The sequence below is a fragment of the Stylophora pistillata genome, chromosome 12, assembly GCF_964205215.1.
Source record: "Stylophora pistillata chromosome 12, jaStyPist1.2, whole genome shotgun sequence".
NCBI lineage: Eukaryota > Metazoa > Cnidaria > Anthozoa > Scleractinia > Pocilloporidae > Stylophora > Stylophora pistillata.
The window spans coordinates 10,276,214-10,290,579 of NC_142530.1; the positions used below are offsets into that span (position 1 = coordinate 10,276,214).

General features: G+C 39.0%; 1 protein-coding gene across 1 annotated transcript; it reads right to left on the reverse strand.

Annotated features, from left to right (window-relative positions):
- Window positions 1–1,956: 1,956 nt before the first annotated feature.
- LOC111333230 (uncharacterized) lies at window positions 1,957–9,832 on the reverse strand. The gene is made up of 9 exons (XM_022938774.2): window positions 9,700–9,832; window positions 9,003–9,426; window positions 7,772–7,983; window positions 6,174–6,370; window positions 5,595–5,890; window positions 4,481–4,611; window positions 3,877–4,045; window positions 3,578–3,738; window positions 1,957–3,143 (listed from the first exon to the last, which is right to left on the reverse strand). Exons 2-9 carry the CDS (start codon window positions 9,392–9,394, stop codon window positions 2,536–2,538), a joined length of 2,166 nt encoding a protein of 721 aa, XP_022794509.2. The 5' UTR covers window positions 9,395–9,426; window positions 9,700–9,832; the 3' UTR covers window positions 1,957–2,535.
- Window positions 9,833–14,366: the final 4,534 nt, after the last annotated feature.

Below are 14,366 nucleotides of genomic sequence, written 5' to 3' on the forward strand. Positions count from 1 at the left end.
CTAGAGGTCTTAATTAAGACCAAGGTATACTATTCTATATCTAAATGAAACGTCGTGTTGTCGCACCTCAGATGAAGAAAATAAAACTCGAACGAAATCAGTCAAAACATGAAAGTAAACGGTTTGCAGGAGTTTGGTTTTTTCTGGGGCACTTACCAATAACCGAAGTTCTAGGCCCGGTAGTCAAAGATGGTCACGGTCTGTTTAATGAAAACAAAAACAACCTTTGAAAGTGTGAAAAAGTCTCATTGGTTTATGAGATTGTGTTATTAAAACTGTGAAACACCTGCCGGTCATGTTTGCTGCGAAATTCGCTCCTGTTTAAGAAGTTTTCATCACTGTTTCCGACTGGTGACGTTGTTGTCTTGTGGCAACGAAAACAGGCAAGCAATACTTTTACATTTAGATGAGGTCCTTGTGAAAATCCTTTCACAAGTGTTTTATCAACAACAAACCGCTAGTACTTGCATTTCTGAAACGCTATAGATTAAACAAAACTTCGCCAGTAGCAACAAATTAATTATTTATTTACTCTCAAAAACATCATACATGATTTACGTTTTTGGGACTTCCAGTTGATACGTTTTAGAATTGAAGCAATGCAAACTGATTGATGTGTGATCACGGCACGTAGAACTGCTTGCCAACGCAATAGTTTTAGATTTCTACTACATCGTAGAAAAGTTTAAGCCATGATTGTCGCTGCAGATGAGGAGAGCGACGAAAAAGCACAAGTTTTACGCCGTAAACTAATTAAAAATGTTGTCGAGGCCAAACTAAAGAACGAGCGAGAGAAAGAACGGCTAGGACGCCGGCTGGGAAACCTAGCGAAAGAAGAGCAAAGAGAAATGCGAAACATTCAGCGAAATCTTGTTTCGCTGCGACGAGAACTTAAAGCCATCGATCCCGGAAAAAACACAACGGAAACAAGGCTAAGCGTTAGAAGTGCAGTTCAAACACACGTCGCTGATAAAGGAGATATTCTTGCAAACGCAGCAAAGCGAGATTTCAAGTTTTATCAACGGAGACACTCTGAAAGCGCGGCATCAAGGTCACCCATGAGTTTCCTTGAATTAAAACGTTTGCCACCGTTACAAAGCACTGATCAAAGCCTTGTCGTGTGGCCTTTGCCATACAGACAGGAAAGGAGTAAGGAATTTCCTCCTCCATTGAAGCAGCGGAGGAGTTTAGCTTTGCCAAAGATTGAAAGGCCAGACCCTAGAAATGAAAAGATCGCACGCCGCGCGAGATTTCAATCTTCGCCAGCGGTTTTGAGTAATGTAACGCAAAGCGAGCTGACCAGGATCAAAAGAGATACTCCCATAAAAGAAGAAAATGATGTTATTCCTGAGGATGATAAAGAGTAAACCAGTAAAGTTAAGAAAATACTTTTTTCGTGAAACGCACAACGTAGTATACAATTACAGTATAATTAACTAACGACATCCGCGACTGAAGGTTTCCCCGTGGGGCTGGAAACATTTCATATAGCGGTTTGAGTAAAGTTTCTTTAAGAGCTCTGTTTTTAAGTGTAAATTGTTAGCTTTGAGTTTTTTTCCATTTTGTTGCGGGAAAGTCTGAAGAAGGAGCCAGCAAACTTTTGAGACAAAAAGATGGAGCGTTCACTCAAAGTTTGCCATAGTGTTTAGGGTGCAAAGGAACTGAAGTTTAGGAAAAGGGTTTCCATGGTTAGATAGTAATTGTTGTGATCATATAAATTATAGTAATTATTATTTCCTTTTATTTGTGTGGGACAAGCTGCTCCATCTTTCTTTCATTGTTCTGTAGAGTTATTACTAGACAGCAGAATCAGACAGTTTAGTTGGACAGTTTGCTGTAACCGGACAGTTTTTTTAAGCTGTGTACAAACACAATTAAGTAGCACTGGGTGACCAACGGAAACCAAGTCAGTTTTCGTACAAAAAGTGAAAGTTAGTAACTAAATTAAAATGAGGATTTCTGTGTTTTTACCCACGAATCGTTTAATCAACAAAAAACATCATTGTTATCCATACTGAGTGAGCAAAATTAATTGAGCTGGATTTTGCAGTCTTTATATGTTAAAAAGGCCTGAAAATAAAACCCTCCATTTTGTTTCAATTTTATCCCAAGTAAGAAAATTCTGGACATATTATAGTAATAGGTAAATGAAAATGACACATTTTGTGTTCGTGCTTCGAATGAGAAAAAAATTTTTCATTTATCATAGACGTTGGACAAAGAAAAAATAGCGATAAAGGGGATTTACACGAGAATATTCTAAAATGCACTCGAGTAAGCCAATGAGAACTAAGAGTTTATCAGAAGGTTATACAACGAGTTCCTCCATCCTGGTCGTTTTACGATAATGCTATGAATCATTTACAGCCGTGCTTCATTGCATTTGATCGCCAGATTCCAACGGCTGTCGGGAAAATGGACGAAAATGGAACAGTCTGGAGGGCTCCTTGTGAAATTGTTACTTTGCATTTTACGGTTCCTTATGGAAATATTATCTGCCGTAACATGTATCAAACTATGTAGTTCGAATATCATTCAAAGATCAAAATATTTGTTAATGTGGAGTCCAGATCCTACACGTGTAATTGGCCGAGGGAGGTCTGGCTCCGGGGCCAGATACCTGTAGTACACCAAATAAGAGTACATGATAATATCGCCAGGGTCACGTGTTGGATTGGGATCAGTATTGTTAAACCAACCAAAGTACTCGATCTGATTGTCAGGAGTTTTAAGTGCACTTGTTATGTCCACTACCCAGGGTACTACTTCTTGGCCGTCACACCAACCGTCCCGCCCGTAAAGCCACGTACCATGCTCATTTGGTACCACTCCCTCTAGCACACGGTCGGCACACCCCAGGGCGGTGCCGGCGTTTTTGAACACGCGGGTGTAGTTGTGTTTGTTGTTGACTACAAAATGATGCGAAGTGACACAAAATTCGGCGCAGTTATTATTATCACTACCGTGACCTGTTATAGTGGCGACAAGTTTTACTTTGTCGGTTCCTTGTGGAGGAACGAAAGTGATGGGTCTGTATTTGGCGTTGTAGTTCTTATCGAAGGTTCCTCCTCTGAAGAGTGGTATGACCTCTACTGGAACAAGAGCTTTCTCCCTGGAGTGAAATGTCTCGTACCTGTCTAATACTGTGAATAAAAAATGTATCGTGTAAGAAAAAATGACAAAGGTAATAAAATTCGATTTAACTTTAATGATGGAGAAGACAACGATGATAGATATTGATGAATCTTGATGGACTGACTGGGTCTTCAGACGGGAGTGTTTTAGTGCGCTCGCAAGTTTGGTGTGCAGAATTGGGAGAGCACGTCCGAAACACTCACACCTTGGGAATCCCAGCAGTGGCATTTTGCTAAAATGCTTTGTGTTTGAGTTCACAGATAAAACAGAAAAAATTTTAAAAGTCTATTATTACGCAGCAACGTACAGAACCAATAGACTTCTCTAAATTTCCACAGTTGAGCAAAACGGAGTACAAAAAGGTATCATTAGAGTTAATAAGCACCCCGTGAAACTGATAGGAAGAAAGGTTTCGTTGTGCAGTGCTGAGTTAGGGTAATACCTTGTATTTTGCCAACGAGTCTGATGTTAAGTGTTGGGACCCACGCCATTGCCCAGGGAACTGTTTTCATGGTAAAGTTACAAGTGTTGGCGGAGCTGGAATCAGCGGATTGTAGCAGAGGGATCAGCGGTTTAACTGGCGTCAACCAGCGTCCAATACGTCTGTGTGAAAATAAATAGACGATGATCGTCAAAATTGTGATGTTTTTAACATCATTTCAGCTAGTTCAAAATGCGTTGACTTATCATGTTGTTGACAAAAACGTAACAATTGTACTTGTCTCTGGTCTCTATTCATACCGTCTAAAGGGTGTTATCCATCTACCTAGTTCCAGACCACACAGCTCACTTGTGGAATTACAGCAAACGTACAGCTGTATCACGTGATCCCATTTGGCGCAAGTTTCGTCTCTAGAGCCTGGGCACGACAAAGCGAAGTCCAATTCCACGTGTTCATACCGCTGAAGGTCTTCGAAAGAGAAGCAAAAACGTCAGCTGTGATTGTGATTGTGACATTCACAATGAACTTAAATGAAGTCATTAATATATAGATCTTAAAAAAATATCGAAGAAAACAATTTTGCCCTTGATCCTACCATGGATCAAAAACTGGTTTTTAGCCATCGAAGCCTAAATAACTTCTGACAGATTCAACATTTACTGGACAGAAAAAACAGAGCACAAACACGAACACGTGATGATTTTATTTTTATAATATTTAGGAACATGGTTTTAGTGCTAAAATAATGGTCAAATATCATCAAACTATCCTTAAAATTTCAGAAATATTTCCGCGCTATTTCCTACATGTTGTCCTAAGCGCAGACTGAATCCTAGATCGGCTTCCTGCATCGTCTTACGGACATTCAGGGACAAATCACCTTTTTCTTGACTTGTATCTTACCATTCATAGAAGGCAGATGAATAGTACCGCTGACCCCTTTCTCTCCCTGCATCACACTGTGGTTGAACACGTTTATTACCACCGCATCTCCTGTTGTCAAGTTCTTCAACAATTGCGTTTTGTAGTTAAACCTGTATTTACAAAGATAATGATAAGTTGGGCTTTTGTTTGTAAAATACTAATAACTGGACCTATATATATATATATATATATATAGGAAGTCTGCAAGTCGATTTTCGCGTGGAACAGTGCTCAATACGTTGAGCACTGTATATATATATATATATATATATATAAAGGATTAAAATCCTCATGTGATGTTCGCTGGTATGACTCCGCTCTTGACCAAGCTGGGAGGTCGGTTTCCGTCATTGTTGGAAAGTATGATATCCTAAGCCGACCTGAGCGCACTGAAAAAAACAAAACAAAACAAAACAAAAAAAAAGCAACAGCAACAAATGCATCATTTGTCCCAGCAGCCGAAACAGATTTGTAGTTTACTCTGTCAGAAGTATCAGTAGCATATTCATTTGTTTAATTGGGTCAACTTTAGCTGTGCCGCAAGGTTTGCAACTATCACCTTCACTCTCGATTTCCTCAATAGATGATCAAACATTTCCCCGTTGACCAGACCTAATATCAGCAATTTTCTCTCAACATTGATTAAAATTATAAGTATTCAGAATTTTTTGGATAAGGTTGAGCATAACATAAAAAATATTGGAGCCGAAATGTGTGTTATCAGCCAGGGCCTGGTTAGGGTAGGCTAGGGTGCGACGACGATTCTACACGGCATTAGCTCTTTTACTCTTAGGTATTACAAAAACGGAAGCAGTGCCAACGAGAGCTTGGTTGGCCTCAAGTATGCAACTAATGATCTGCTGTATACCTGAGGCCAACCAGGATTGAAATGGAGACATTAATGCATGACAGACCTAATAACCATTAACCCTCTAATCCTGCCCACGTGTGCAATAAATAGAAATCTGTAGTCACTAATACTAGTACCTAATACGTAAAATACTTTTGTTAAAGTGTTAAAAAGACACACACCACCAACATCTCCATAAGACAAATACACTATTCCAGAAGCCAGGTTTAAATGAAACCTCACCATTGTGCCTGATACGCCAGGAAGAGCATGGACGGATACAAAAACCAGCCAGTTTCCTCCACTTTACCCTCTCCGTCAATTCCAAATACAAAGGTGTCTGAGGGCGTGGTCTGAAAACGGACGTAAATACCACTGCTCTTGCTTAAACTATATCCAATACTATGTGGAATCATGGATGCTGGGATGTTGAGCTGTGTGTTACACTCTGAACCGTTACAATTCATGTCTAGCAAAGCCTGGGTCGGGTTAGGAAACACCAGGACACCAAGAGCGCCATTTTTCTGACAGTTTTGTACCTGGGGGATAAAGTGAAAGACAATTAGTTACAGAGGGTAAATTAAGCTGTTAAGAGCTGCATTAGCTTTGCTCGCCAACGCATTCTCTATGGTTCAGTTTGTAGAGTATCCGAACTGAAGAAAAATTAGAAAGTCAAAGGCTTGAGTCTAACGAGGTGCGATATTTTTCTTTGTCGTACGATTGAGTTCAGATAACTGACATCTTTTAGAAATTAGCCTCATAGCATGACAAAGGATATTAAGGCAAAGCTTGTGAGAAGCTGAGGAAAGAAAAGGAACTAACCTTTATAAAGTAAGAACACTGGACGCCCTCAATTGAAACGAGGGCAAGTTTACCATTTACGGGACTCACAAACGAGCTGGCATTGCAAGCATCGCCAGCAAACGCCACTTGCAAGTGTCCATATTTGGCGAGCGTGTCTGGAGACGGCAGCCAATCATAGCGCGCATCTAAACGCTTTGACACATCGTGGATTTCACCTACAGCAGAGCCAAATGTACAAGTAATCAGCAGTGATATTCAAACAACGAAAGCGACGAGATCGCAATCAAAACAAACTAGTGTCCTTTCCTAAGAGTATTCAACACAACTTGAGCACAGAATGTGTAATGTTTAGATAAAAAGAAAAAGCTCAAGTAAAGCTTTGGTATTTACTACTATTTACGAAGAAGGAACAGAACTAAAAGCTCCTGGTCTTAGTTTTGGGATACTCTGTCTTCCCTAAAGTTATTTACAGACGATTTCGGCAGAGCGAAAGTTTGTTTCCGACAGTAATTTGGTTTTATCAACTAAGTTGATAATGTAAATTGGGCCACCTTAAAGAGTTTATAAGCTGACGTTCCGAGCGTTAGCCGTTCGTGAGAGCGAATGTCTCCAATAGGTCTGCTTGAAGACTGACCTACTGATTGGTTTTTCCGCTAGAAACGACTTGTAGAAAGAAGGGTAAGAATATTTTGGAGCAAGAATCTACAGTGCGAACGTCTGCAAAAGAAAACTTCCGTTTCAGTTTGAGTCCGGCTTAAGGTGGCTAAACACAGTTTTTGATACGTTTGTTTCTTTCGCCATTTTCTCTAAAACCCTTGATCTCTCGGTCACCAAAACTGGCAGCAAGCAAGTTAACAACACAAACTTTGTTTTTCTGATAGTTATGCTGACGTATGTGCCGTTGCCATGGCGACATGAATAGATATAAACAGGCAATTAAAATCGGTTTTGTTTCTTTGCGGAAAATCTAGTCATGATTAGATTTTCTTTATAATTTGCATGCAACGAGCTTGCAACGATACTCATAAGTTAACACCATTTTTCTAGAAACTTAAAAGAGATCTTCAATTATCCCTTGTTGAAGGTTCACTCGATTTTCTAGAATTTCCTTTATTTAAAATCAAATTTTTTCCAACACTCCAGTTATATATTTCCTAAAGTATTTTCGTGCCAAATTTCGTGAAATTCTAATGAGTGGTTCTCAAGAAATAGGCATATTTCCGACAAAGTAATTTTTCATTCAGTCACAATTCTTTTACTTACTACGCATGCGCTTCATTTAACTGGGTTCTTTCAGTTACAAAGAAAAAACTGAGAATTGCTGGGTTAACTTTTCCAACATATCTTTGTAATACACTGCGCCACCTATAGAGAAAAATAGCACAGATAGTGCGGGTACGTGTAGAGTAAATAAAAAGACCGGCATGTTTGTTCTTTACAATCCTTGTGCGCGCGCTGAATTGCATTAGCAAAAGCGCGCGCGAAAACTGTGTTCAGCCACCTCAAGTTAACTTCCTGGAATCAGCATCGTCAGGCAACCTGCCCGATTGTCTCTCTCTCTGACTACTGCTTGTTTCTTGTGTTTAACACACTTTTCTCTACACAAATAGTATCACCTTTTTCATTTTCAGTGACGATCTGGGCAAAGCCACACCCGTGCCCGGAACAGTACCATTGGGATAATACCCGCGGGATCCAATTCCCGAGAGTAAATACAGGAAATGATGCAAAATGTACCCGTGAAAGCCAGTTGTTACTGAAATCCAGTAACGTTCCCATTCTCGCGGTCAAGGCAGGGAATCTGCGTACCCGGGTGAATCCAATGGATCTGCAATAGCAATGAAGTTTGTGAATTCCGACCCACAAGTTTCCTTCAGACATTCATGATTTAATCACGAATTTCAAAAGGCGTACGCCACACTTTTGCCCATTTCAACTTTTTCTACATTTTTATCCTAATTTAGAAGACTTTTACTCACTTGAGAAGGAGCTCGGAGAGGTCGAAACGTTGTGCTTTTTTACCGCTAATTTTTATCTCGAAAATAAAAGTCTTAACTGATCTATAACAAGAGATTATAATCTCTTTTCTGAGGAAAGCCAAGACAGGAACAATTTTCTGTGATCTGGTTTTACAGTTGTATCAAATGTAAACAGCAAGCTTTGATAATTTTTGGGACGTGCCATTTCAAGCTCATTTTGTTTGTGTTGTGTTATTGACAATCAAGCGCGTTAGTTTTCTTTTAACACTAAATCTAAACGCGTGGCTATTGTCAAAAGTGCTCTTATTAGAATTCTTTACTCGGAGCAAGATCCACATTTGCAGCGAATTGTTGATGGCAGTGCAATTAATGAAATAGAATTATTGAACGCGAGGAGTCATAGGTGTATGATATTAACGGCGGACATTTTTAAAAGGCAGATGCGTAAATCTCAGAATAACTAATCCAATAACACCCTTGCTCTTGGCCAGCGTTTACACAGGGATTGATATCGCTGTTGCGATAGTTCATCTGACCCTGGTATGAAAACTTTAACACCCTCGGAGGTAAAGAAGTCATCATACCGAAAATTCAGATTGCCTGAGCTCCAATTTCAATAAATCTTCCCGATTGTATCAGTTTCGTACAGCGTTTGTAGATGGTATAAAATATCTCCCCTCAGGTTTAACGAAGGGAAGTGAACTTTATGATTTCCGGATCACAAGACTTGGTTTGTTTGTTTTCAAAAATTGCATCCTAAATCTATTTGCTCTGTTTCTGCCAAGCTGAGGCAAATTCTTTGAAGAAACCCACTCATGACTTTCGCAACTCATTATTCAGATAAATTTTAGAAAAAAACTTGACTTACCGAAAATAGTATTTATACATTGCTTCTTTAAATCTCCGAGCGAGCTGGTCGGCAGCATCTTTGAGGGAAGAAAAAGAAGTCGCATAAAATAGGAACACGTAATTCGTATTGTCAGGGGAGTTCTCCATCAGAATCTTGAAGCAATCTGGGTTGGATATGAGACGTTCTAAGAATCCTGAGCGCTTTGTATACGCGAGGAACACAATGGGTCCTTGGATGTTGGAATCGTTGCCTCCATATTTGAGAAGTACGTCGGTACCATGAATTGCTTCCATAGCTTGAAGAACGAAAGAAGGGGCGACATCACCCGGCATGATATTTGGAATCTCCGCGGAGGAAACCAAACAAGGAATGAACACGAACAAGACTGCAGTGACTCCTGGACGACGCATCGTTCTGCAGACTTCTTTTGCGAATTTTACAGCTGTAAAAGAAAAGATACCGATAGAGTACAGAACATATAAGGCAAAACTACTACTGGACGGACTGACTAGCCTAAGCGCTAATAATTTCTTCCAAATTTACTAAAGAATGAGTCCGCAGTCAGACATCTCTACTGAGCGGACGATGACACCAAAATGAAGAGCTTTTGTTGACTGATATCCATGGGAAAACTAAATAAGACAGTTGAATTTCTTTAGCGTTGTGAGTCGATATACCCGAAAGTGTCTGATTTGGAAGATTGTGGATTACTCACTCTCTTGTGGGCACAAAATAGGGTTTAACGAGGAATTTCTTTTACGCTAAGCTGTATTCCAGTATTGACCCTGCATCGCGAGTGAGTCCGGTCAGTTTCAAGTTACGCTTTACTAATCGCCTTTTTCGGAAATTTTAAACATCATCAGATGTCAATACTTGTCGTTCTGAGCTCATTTAGTGATTGACGTGTCATCAAAGACTTCGAGGGCAGGAATGAGATATCTGCTGGTTAGTTATTACAAATTCCGTCTCTCTGTATTCCGACATCCTGTTATTTCTAGAACTCTTTTCTTTGCATAAGAAAAGATCGAGACACTACTTATTAGTTTGTAGTTTGACACTCCCAAACTGCATGTTTCAAAGCGACAGTTTTAGCTTTCTTCAGCACAGAAAAAATAAAATGACTATAACAGAGTAATCAGGTTCTTGTTTAATTTGTTCGATAGTCATTAGATATTCTTAATCATTTATTTTTTTTTTCCCTTTTTTGTTTAATTTTTTTCCTGACGGAGCATTTTGGCCTAATTAACCCTTTCACTCCCTAGATCAACCTCGTTCCCAGGGACCCTGGGAACGAGGTTGTCCCTAGATCTCATGAGTAATTCTCCTTACCGCCCGCCATACAACTCTTATAATGTTAGTTTGGAGAATTTGGTATTGGATCAAGTTTTAATCCCCTAACTGATATTTTTCTTTATTCTCATCACTTGTCTGCTTGATATTGTATTGCTATTGTAAGGAGAAATTCTGTCTCGGTCACTCATTAAGGGTTAAGGCTATTCGTTCTTGCTCAACAGAAACAAAATTAGGGATTTTACTCGTAAAACATTAATACATTTGAGTTCTTACCGAAATAAATAGTGTGCCTTTGATTAAATTCTTCTCATAATCAAGCTTGCAAGAGCTCGAATATTAAAGAAAATGCGTACAAAAATTTCGGTTAAATGTCTGAAGTTGAATTGTTTGAAAACCTGGTCTTCAAGATCCAAGAGCCAAAGCTGTTCCCAGGCGCTCTCTTCCTACTGCCTCAGGGAGTGAGAGGGAGGCTCGTATAAGAGAGAACCTGGGAAAGGGATGGCTCGGGAACAAGGAGACTTTTCAAATTGATTTTGATGCTCGTTTTAGAAATGTATTTACTCGTTTAACTTTCTCTTATCCTAGGCTGAGCTCTTTTTCCTGAACGTTTCCAGTGAATGTTTTCAAATGTACATGAATCTAAATCCAGACTATTCTAGATAGATAGACGTTTATAGATAGGCGTTTATTAAGAAGAATACCTTAATAGCAGCTGGAAGCTGAATTGCAAAGGTGTACAAATTATGTAATAGAACTATACAATAAAATCAAACCTATAAGGGAACTAATTTACATATACAATTGTAATAAATGTTAGTTAAAATGTCTAGCGCTTGCTGGAATGAAGTATCTCTGAACCGATTTGTTTTAAAGGAAACTCTAAATGGTCTGCGTCGTCGTAACTCCATAAGTTGATCTCGGTTATCGAAAGGCAGTAAGGGGTACTCTAATGTGTACTCTAATTGTATTCTAATGTGTTACATTCCTTGGACGGCTGACTTCCTGAATTAATTCTTCGTGACAACGATCTCATAACAACATTTGCATACGCTTCTAAGGAACTCCAGTCCATTTATCATAAAGGTCATTTCTGGAAAGACTATAATGAAAATATTGATAAATCCAAATAAATGAGGATCTTCACCAAGAAACTTCCCGCTACATTGCAATTACCGACAAGGTGAACACGCGTTAGTGTGGAATTAGGAATTGACCCAACTGAAACCAAGTGTAACTTTGCGATCAGAAAAGTCCAACTGATTTAAGAAAAGGAGGAAGTTATCTCTTCTCTTGATCTGATACACCTTTTAAGGATTGAAACTTTTCATTTTGGTTAAACGGCTTATTAAAGAGAATGTTACTGCATTTCACTTTGCCCTCGTTTAGTTTTGAACCGTAAACAGAATTGATACCAAGCATGTGAGGCTCTCCTTTGCAATATCGCGGAAACATTGACAGAAGTATCCTCTCCCATCCTACCGAACTGAACTGAGTATTGTGTTCAACAAATCCCTTGCTAACTGTCAAGCTATCACGAGGTGAATCTTTGCCGAACCTTCGAAGGGGACAGGTATTTCCGCAGTACTATTCATAGGAGCTGCTTTACGTTTAGTGCCCTTTTCGGCTTAAGCAATAAAACTATGTCAAAATTAAATTGATGCTTAGTACAAAAAAGAAGCTGGAATATCTAAAACTGTTAAATTGAGCTTACATAACCTTACAGAGCCCCCCCCCCCCCCTCCCCAATAAAAAAAAATTAAAAAACAGCTAAGACATATTGAGAACTTATCCCAAGTTTTCCGCGTTTTCCATTCATGTTTTTCATTTTCACCAGTTTTAATTTTATTCTAACTATCCTCGTTTCCCTTTCGGTTCATTCTTCTCCCTTCGTAGTTTGTTTTCCTCAGGAAACTAATATTCATAGGTTTTCTTCCAATCCGATGAAAAAAATTTTTTGCGATCAGAGAAGCAACTCATGACAATACCTTACGAAAGAAGAGAAACTTATAAGAACTAGCGGTCATTTCTTGCGTTTCGGTTTTGTTGTATTTTGATGTCGGATTAAGCCGTTCACCTAATGTGTTTTTAGAAAACAGGAAATTCCCCCTTGTTGATATGTTAAAATATTAAACCAGTTTGATGCTCAAGACAAAAGTCGAACCGGCAAGAAAATCTGCCTCTGGACCTTCTGGAACTTTGACCCATCACACGTGAATTCTAGAATATCATCTCACACCGTGCCAGTATGGCGCGTCGAAGCGGACAAAAATACTTGTGTATGGATATATAAGACTTGTTTTGTAAAATGTACGACTTGTTGCGAAAACATAAAACTTGTTTTGTAAAATATACGACTTGTTGCGGAAATATAAACTTGTTTTGTAAAATACAAGACTTGTTGCGGAAATAAAAGACTTGTTTTGTTAAATATGCCACTCGTTGCGAAAATATAAGACTTGTTTTGTAAAATATAAGACTTGTTGCAGATAACACTTGTTCGCGGTGAAAAATAATAATTTAAGGGCGCCCACTGTCTGTGGTCAGCTGCTTTGCAGCAGAGCGCATGCTGATTTCTATTGGTAGTTGTCTGTTTGCAGTGACGAGTGCGATGATAAGTTGAGCAGAGTTATTCCTCTGCCACAAACAAGTTTCGTCTTAAGTCCTCACAAATTTGTTTTCCAAGTTCTAACACTCCAAGAAAAGCTTGTAACTCATCCGCCATCTTTTTTGAGGCTTGAAGAGCGGTGGGCTGTGTTCCACTTACCGCTGAACACTCAAATCGCTGGCGCTGTTAAGGTATTATATTCATACAAAGTCGTATATTTTACAAAACAAGTGTTATATTTTCGCAACAAATCGTATTTTTTTAACAAAACAAGTTTTTATTTCCGTAACAAGTCATATATTTTACAAAACAAGTTTTATGTTTTCGCAACAAGTCGTATATTTTACAAAACAAGTCTTATATATCCATACACAAGTATTTTTATCCGCTTCGGCGCGCCATACGCCAGTTCCGAACGACATGATCGAAAAACGAAAATAAGCTCTTTTGGTCTGGTAAATAAAGATAAACGAAAACGAAGAGTATACGTGATATTCCTTCGAATTATTATGAATTCAGTCTCAGCAAGGTCCGATCAGGAATACATTATCTAGTATTGGTGCCATTTTTTACCATTTGGTTCATGACTGCTACATGTCGTTATTGCGATCTTTCGCAATTTTCCCGCAAGAACGTACAAAATCATGAAATACCCTCGTATTGAGTGTTACTCTTTGGTCAGCGCCGAAAAAATCTCAAATATGCCCACCTTTATCGAACTTATGGCAAGAACGTGTACCGTTAGGTGTATTTAATTCCCAAGATCAACCAAAAATAACAATAAGCAAAAACAATCGAAACTAAGTAAATAAATGAAAGAACTTAACTGTGTTTTATGGCAATGCTCAGCGCGAATTATCGGAATTTCGTCCGTAAACAAACGGAAATTTTGGTTGCAATCTCAACAACCTCAGTTACTTTACAAAAACACTTTCCGAGCCAAGTATAGGTTTCAGAGCTTATGCGTACTTATGAAATATGGCTGAGAACTTTAAGGTTGACTCCCGGTTAGCTCAATTGGTTCAGCGCCGGACTGTTGTGCGGGAGGTCGAGGATTCAAGCCCCGGCGGACCAACGCTCAGGGTCTTAAAATAACTGAGGAGAATGTGCTACCTTTCTATAACATCAAGAAATCGATAGAAATTCTAGTCTTCTCGGATAAGGACGAATAAACCGGAGGTCCCGTCTCCTGCATCTATTAATTAGTTAATTTGGTTAGCCAGGGGACGTTAAAGAACCCACTCACGAGATTACTGTGATGTGGTCTGGCATGTTTACTGGGAATTGGGGGGAAGGGGCATCTGTTAGATTTGCCTTTATTAGATTGTAAACTGCTTAGCAGTCTGGTAAAGTCCCCCGCACAGTGTTGTAAAGCACCATGAGCTCAGGATATGAGCGCTATATAAATAAAAGTTATTATTATTATTATTATTATTATTATTATTATTATTATTATTATTATTATTATTATTATTATTATTAAG

What these genes read in the sequence shown, in the direction of transcription:
- LOC111333230 (XM_022938774.2), bottom strand. Translation starts at nt 9,394, where the DNA reads ATGCGTCGTCCAGGAGTCACTGCAGTCTTGTTCGTGTTCATTCCTTGT. An exon ending in CTGGCGTATCAGGCACAATG is followed by an intron (nt 4,612 to 5,594) that starts GTGAGGTTTCAT and finishes TTGTAAATACAG; the next exon opens with GTTTAACTACAAAACGCAAT. An exon ending in ACTCGTTGGCAAAATACAAG is followed by an intron (nt 3,144 to 3,577) that starts GTATTACCCTAA and finishes TTTTATTCACAG; the next exon opens with TATTAGACAGGTACGAGACA.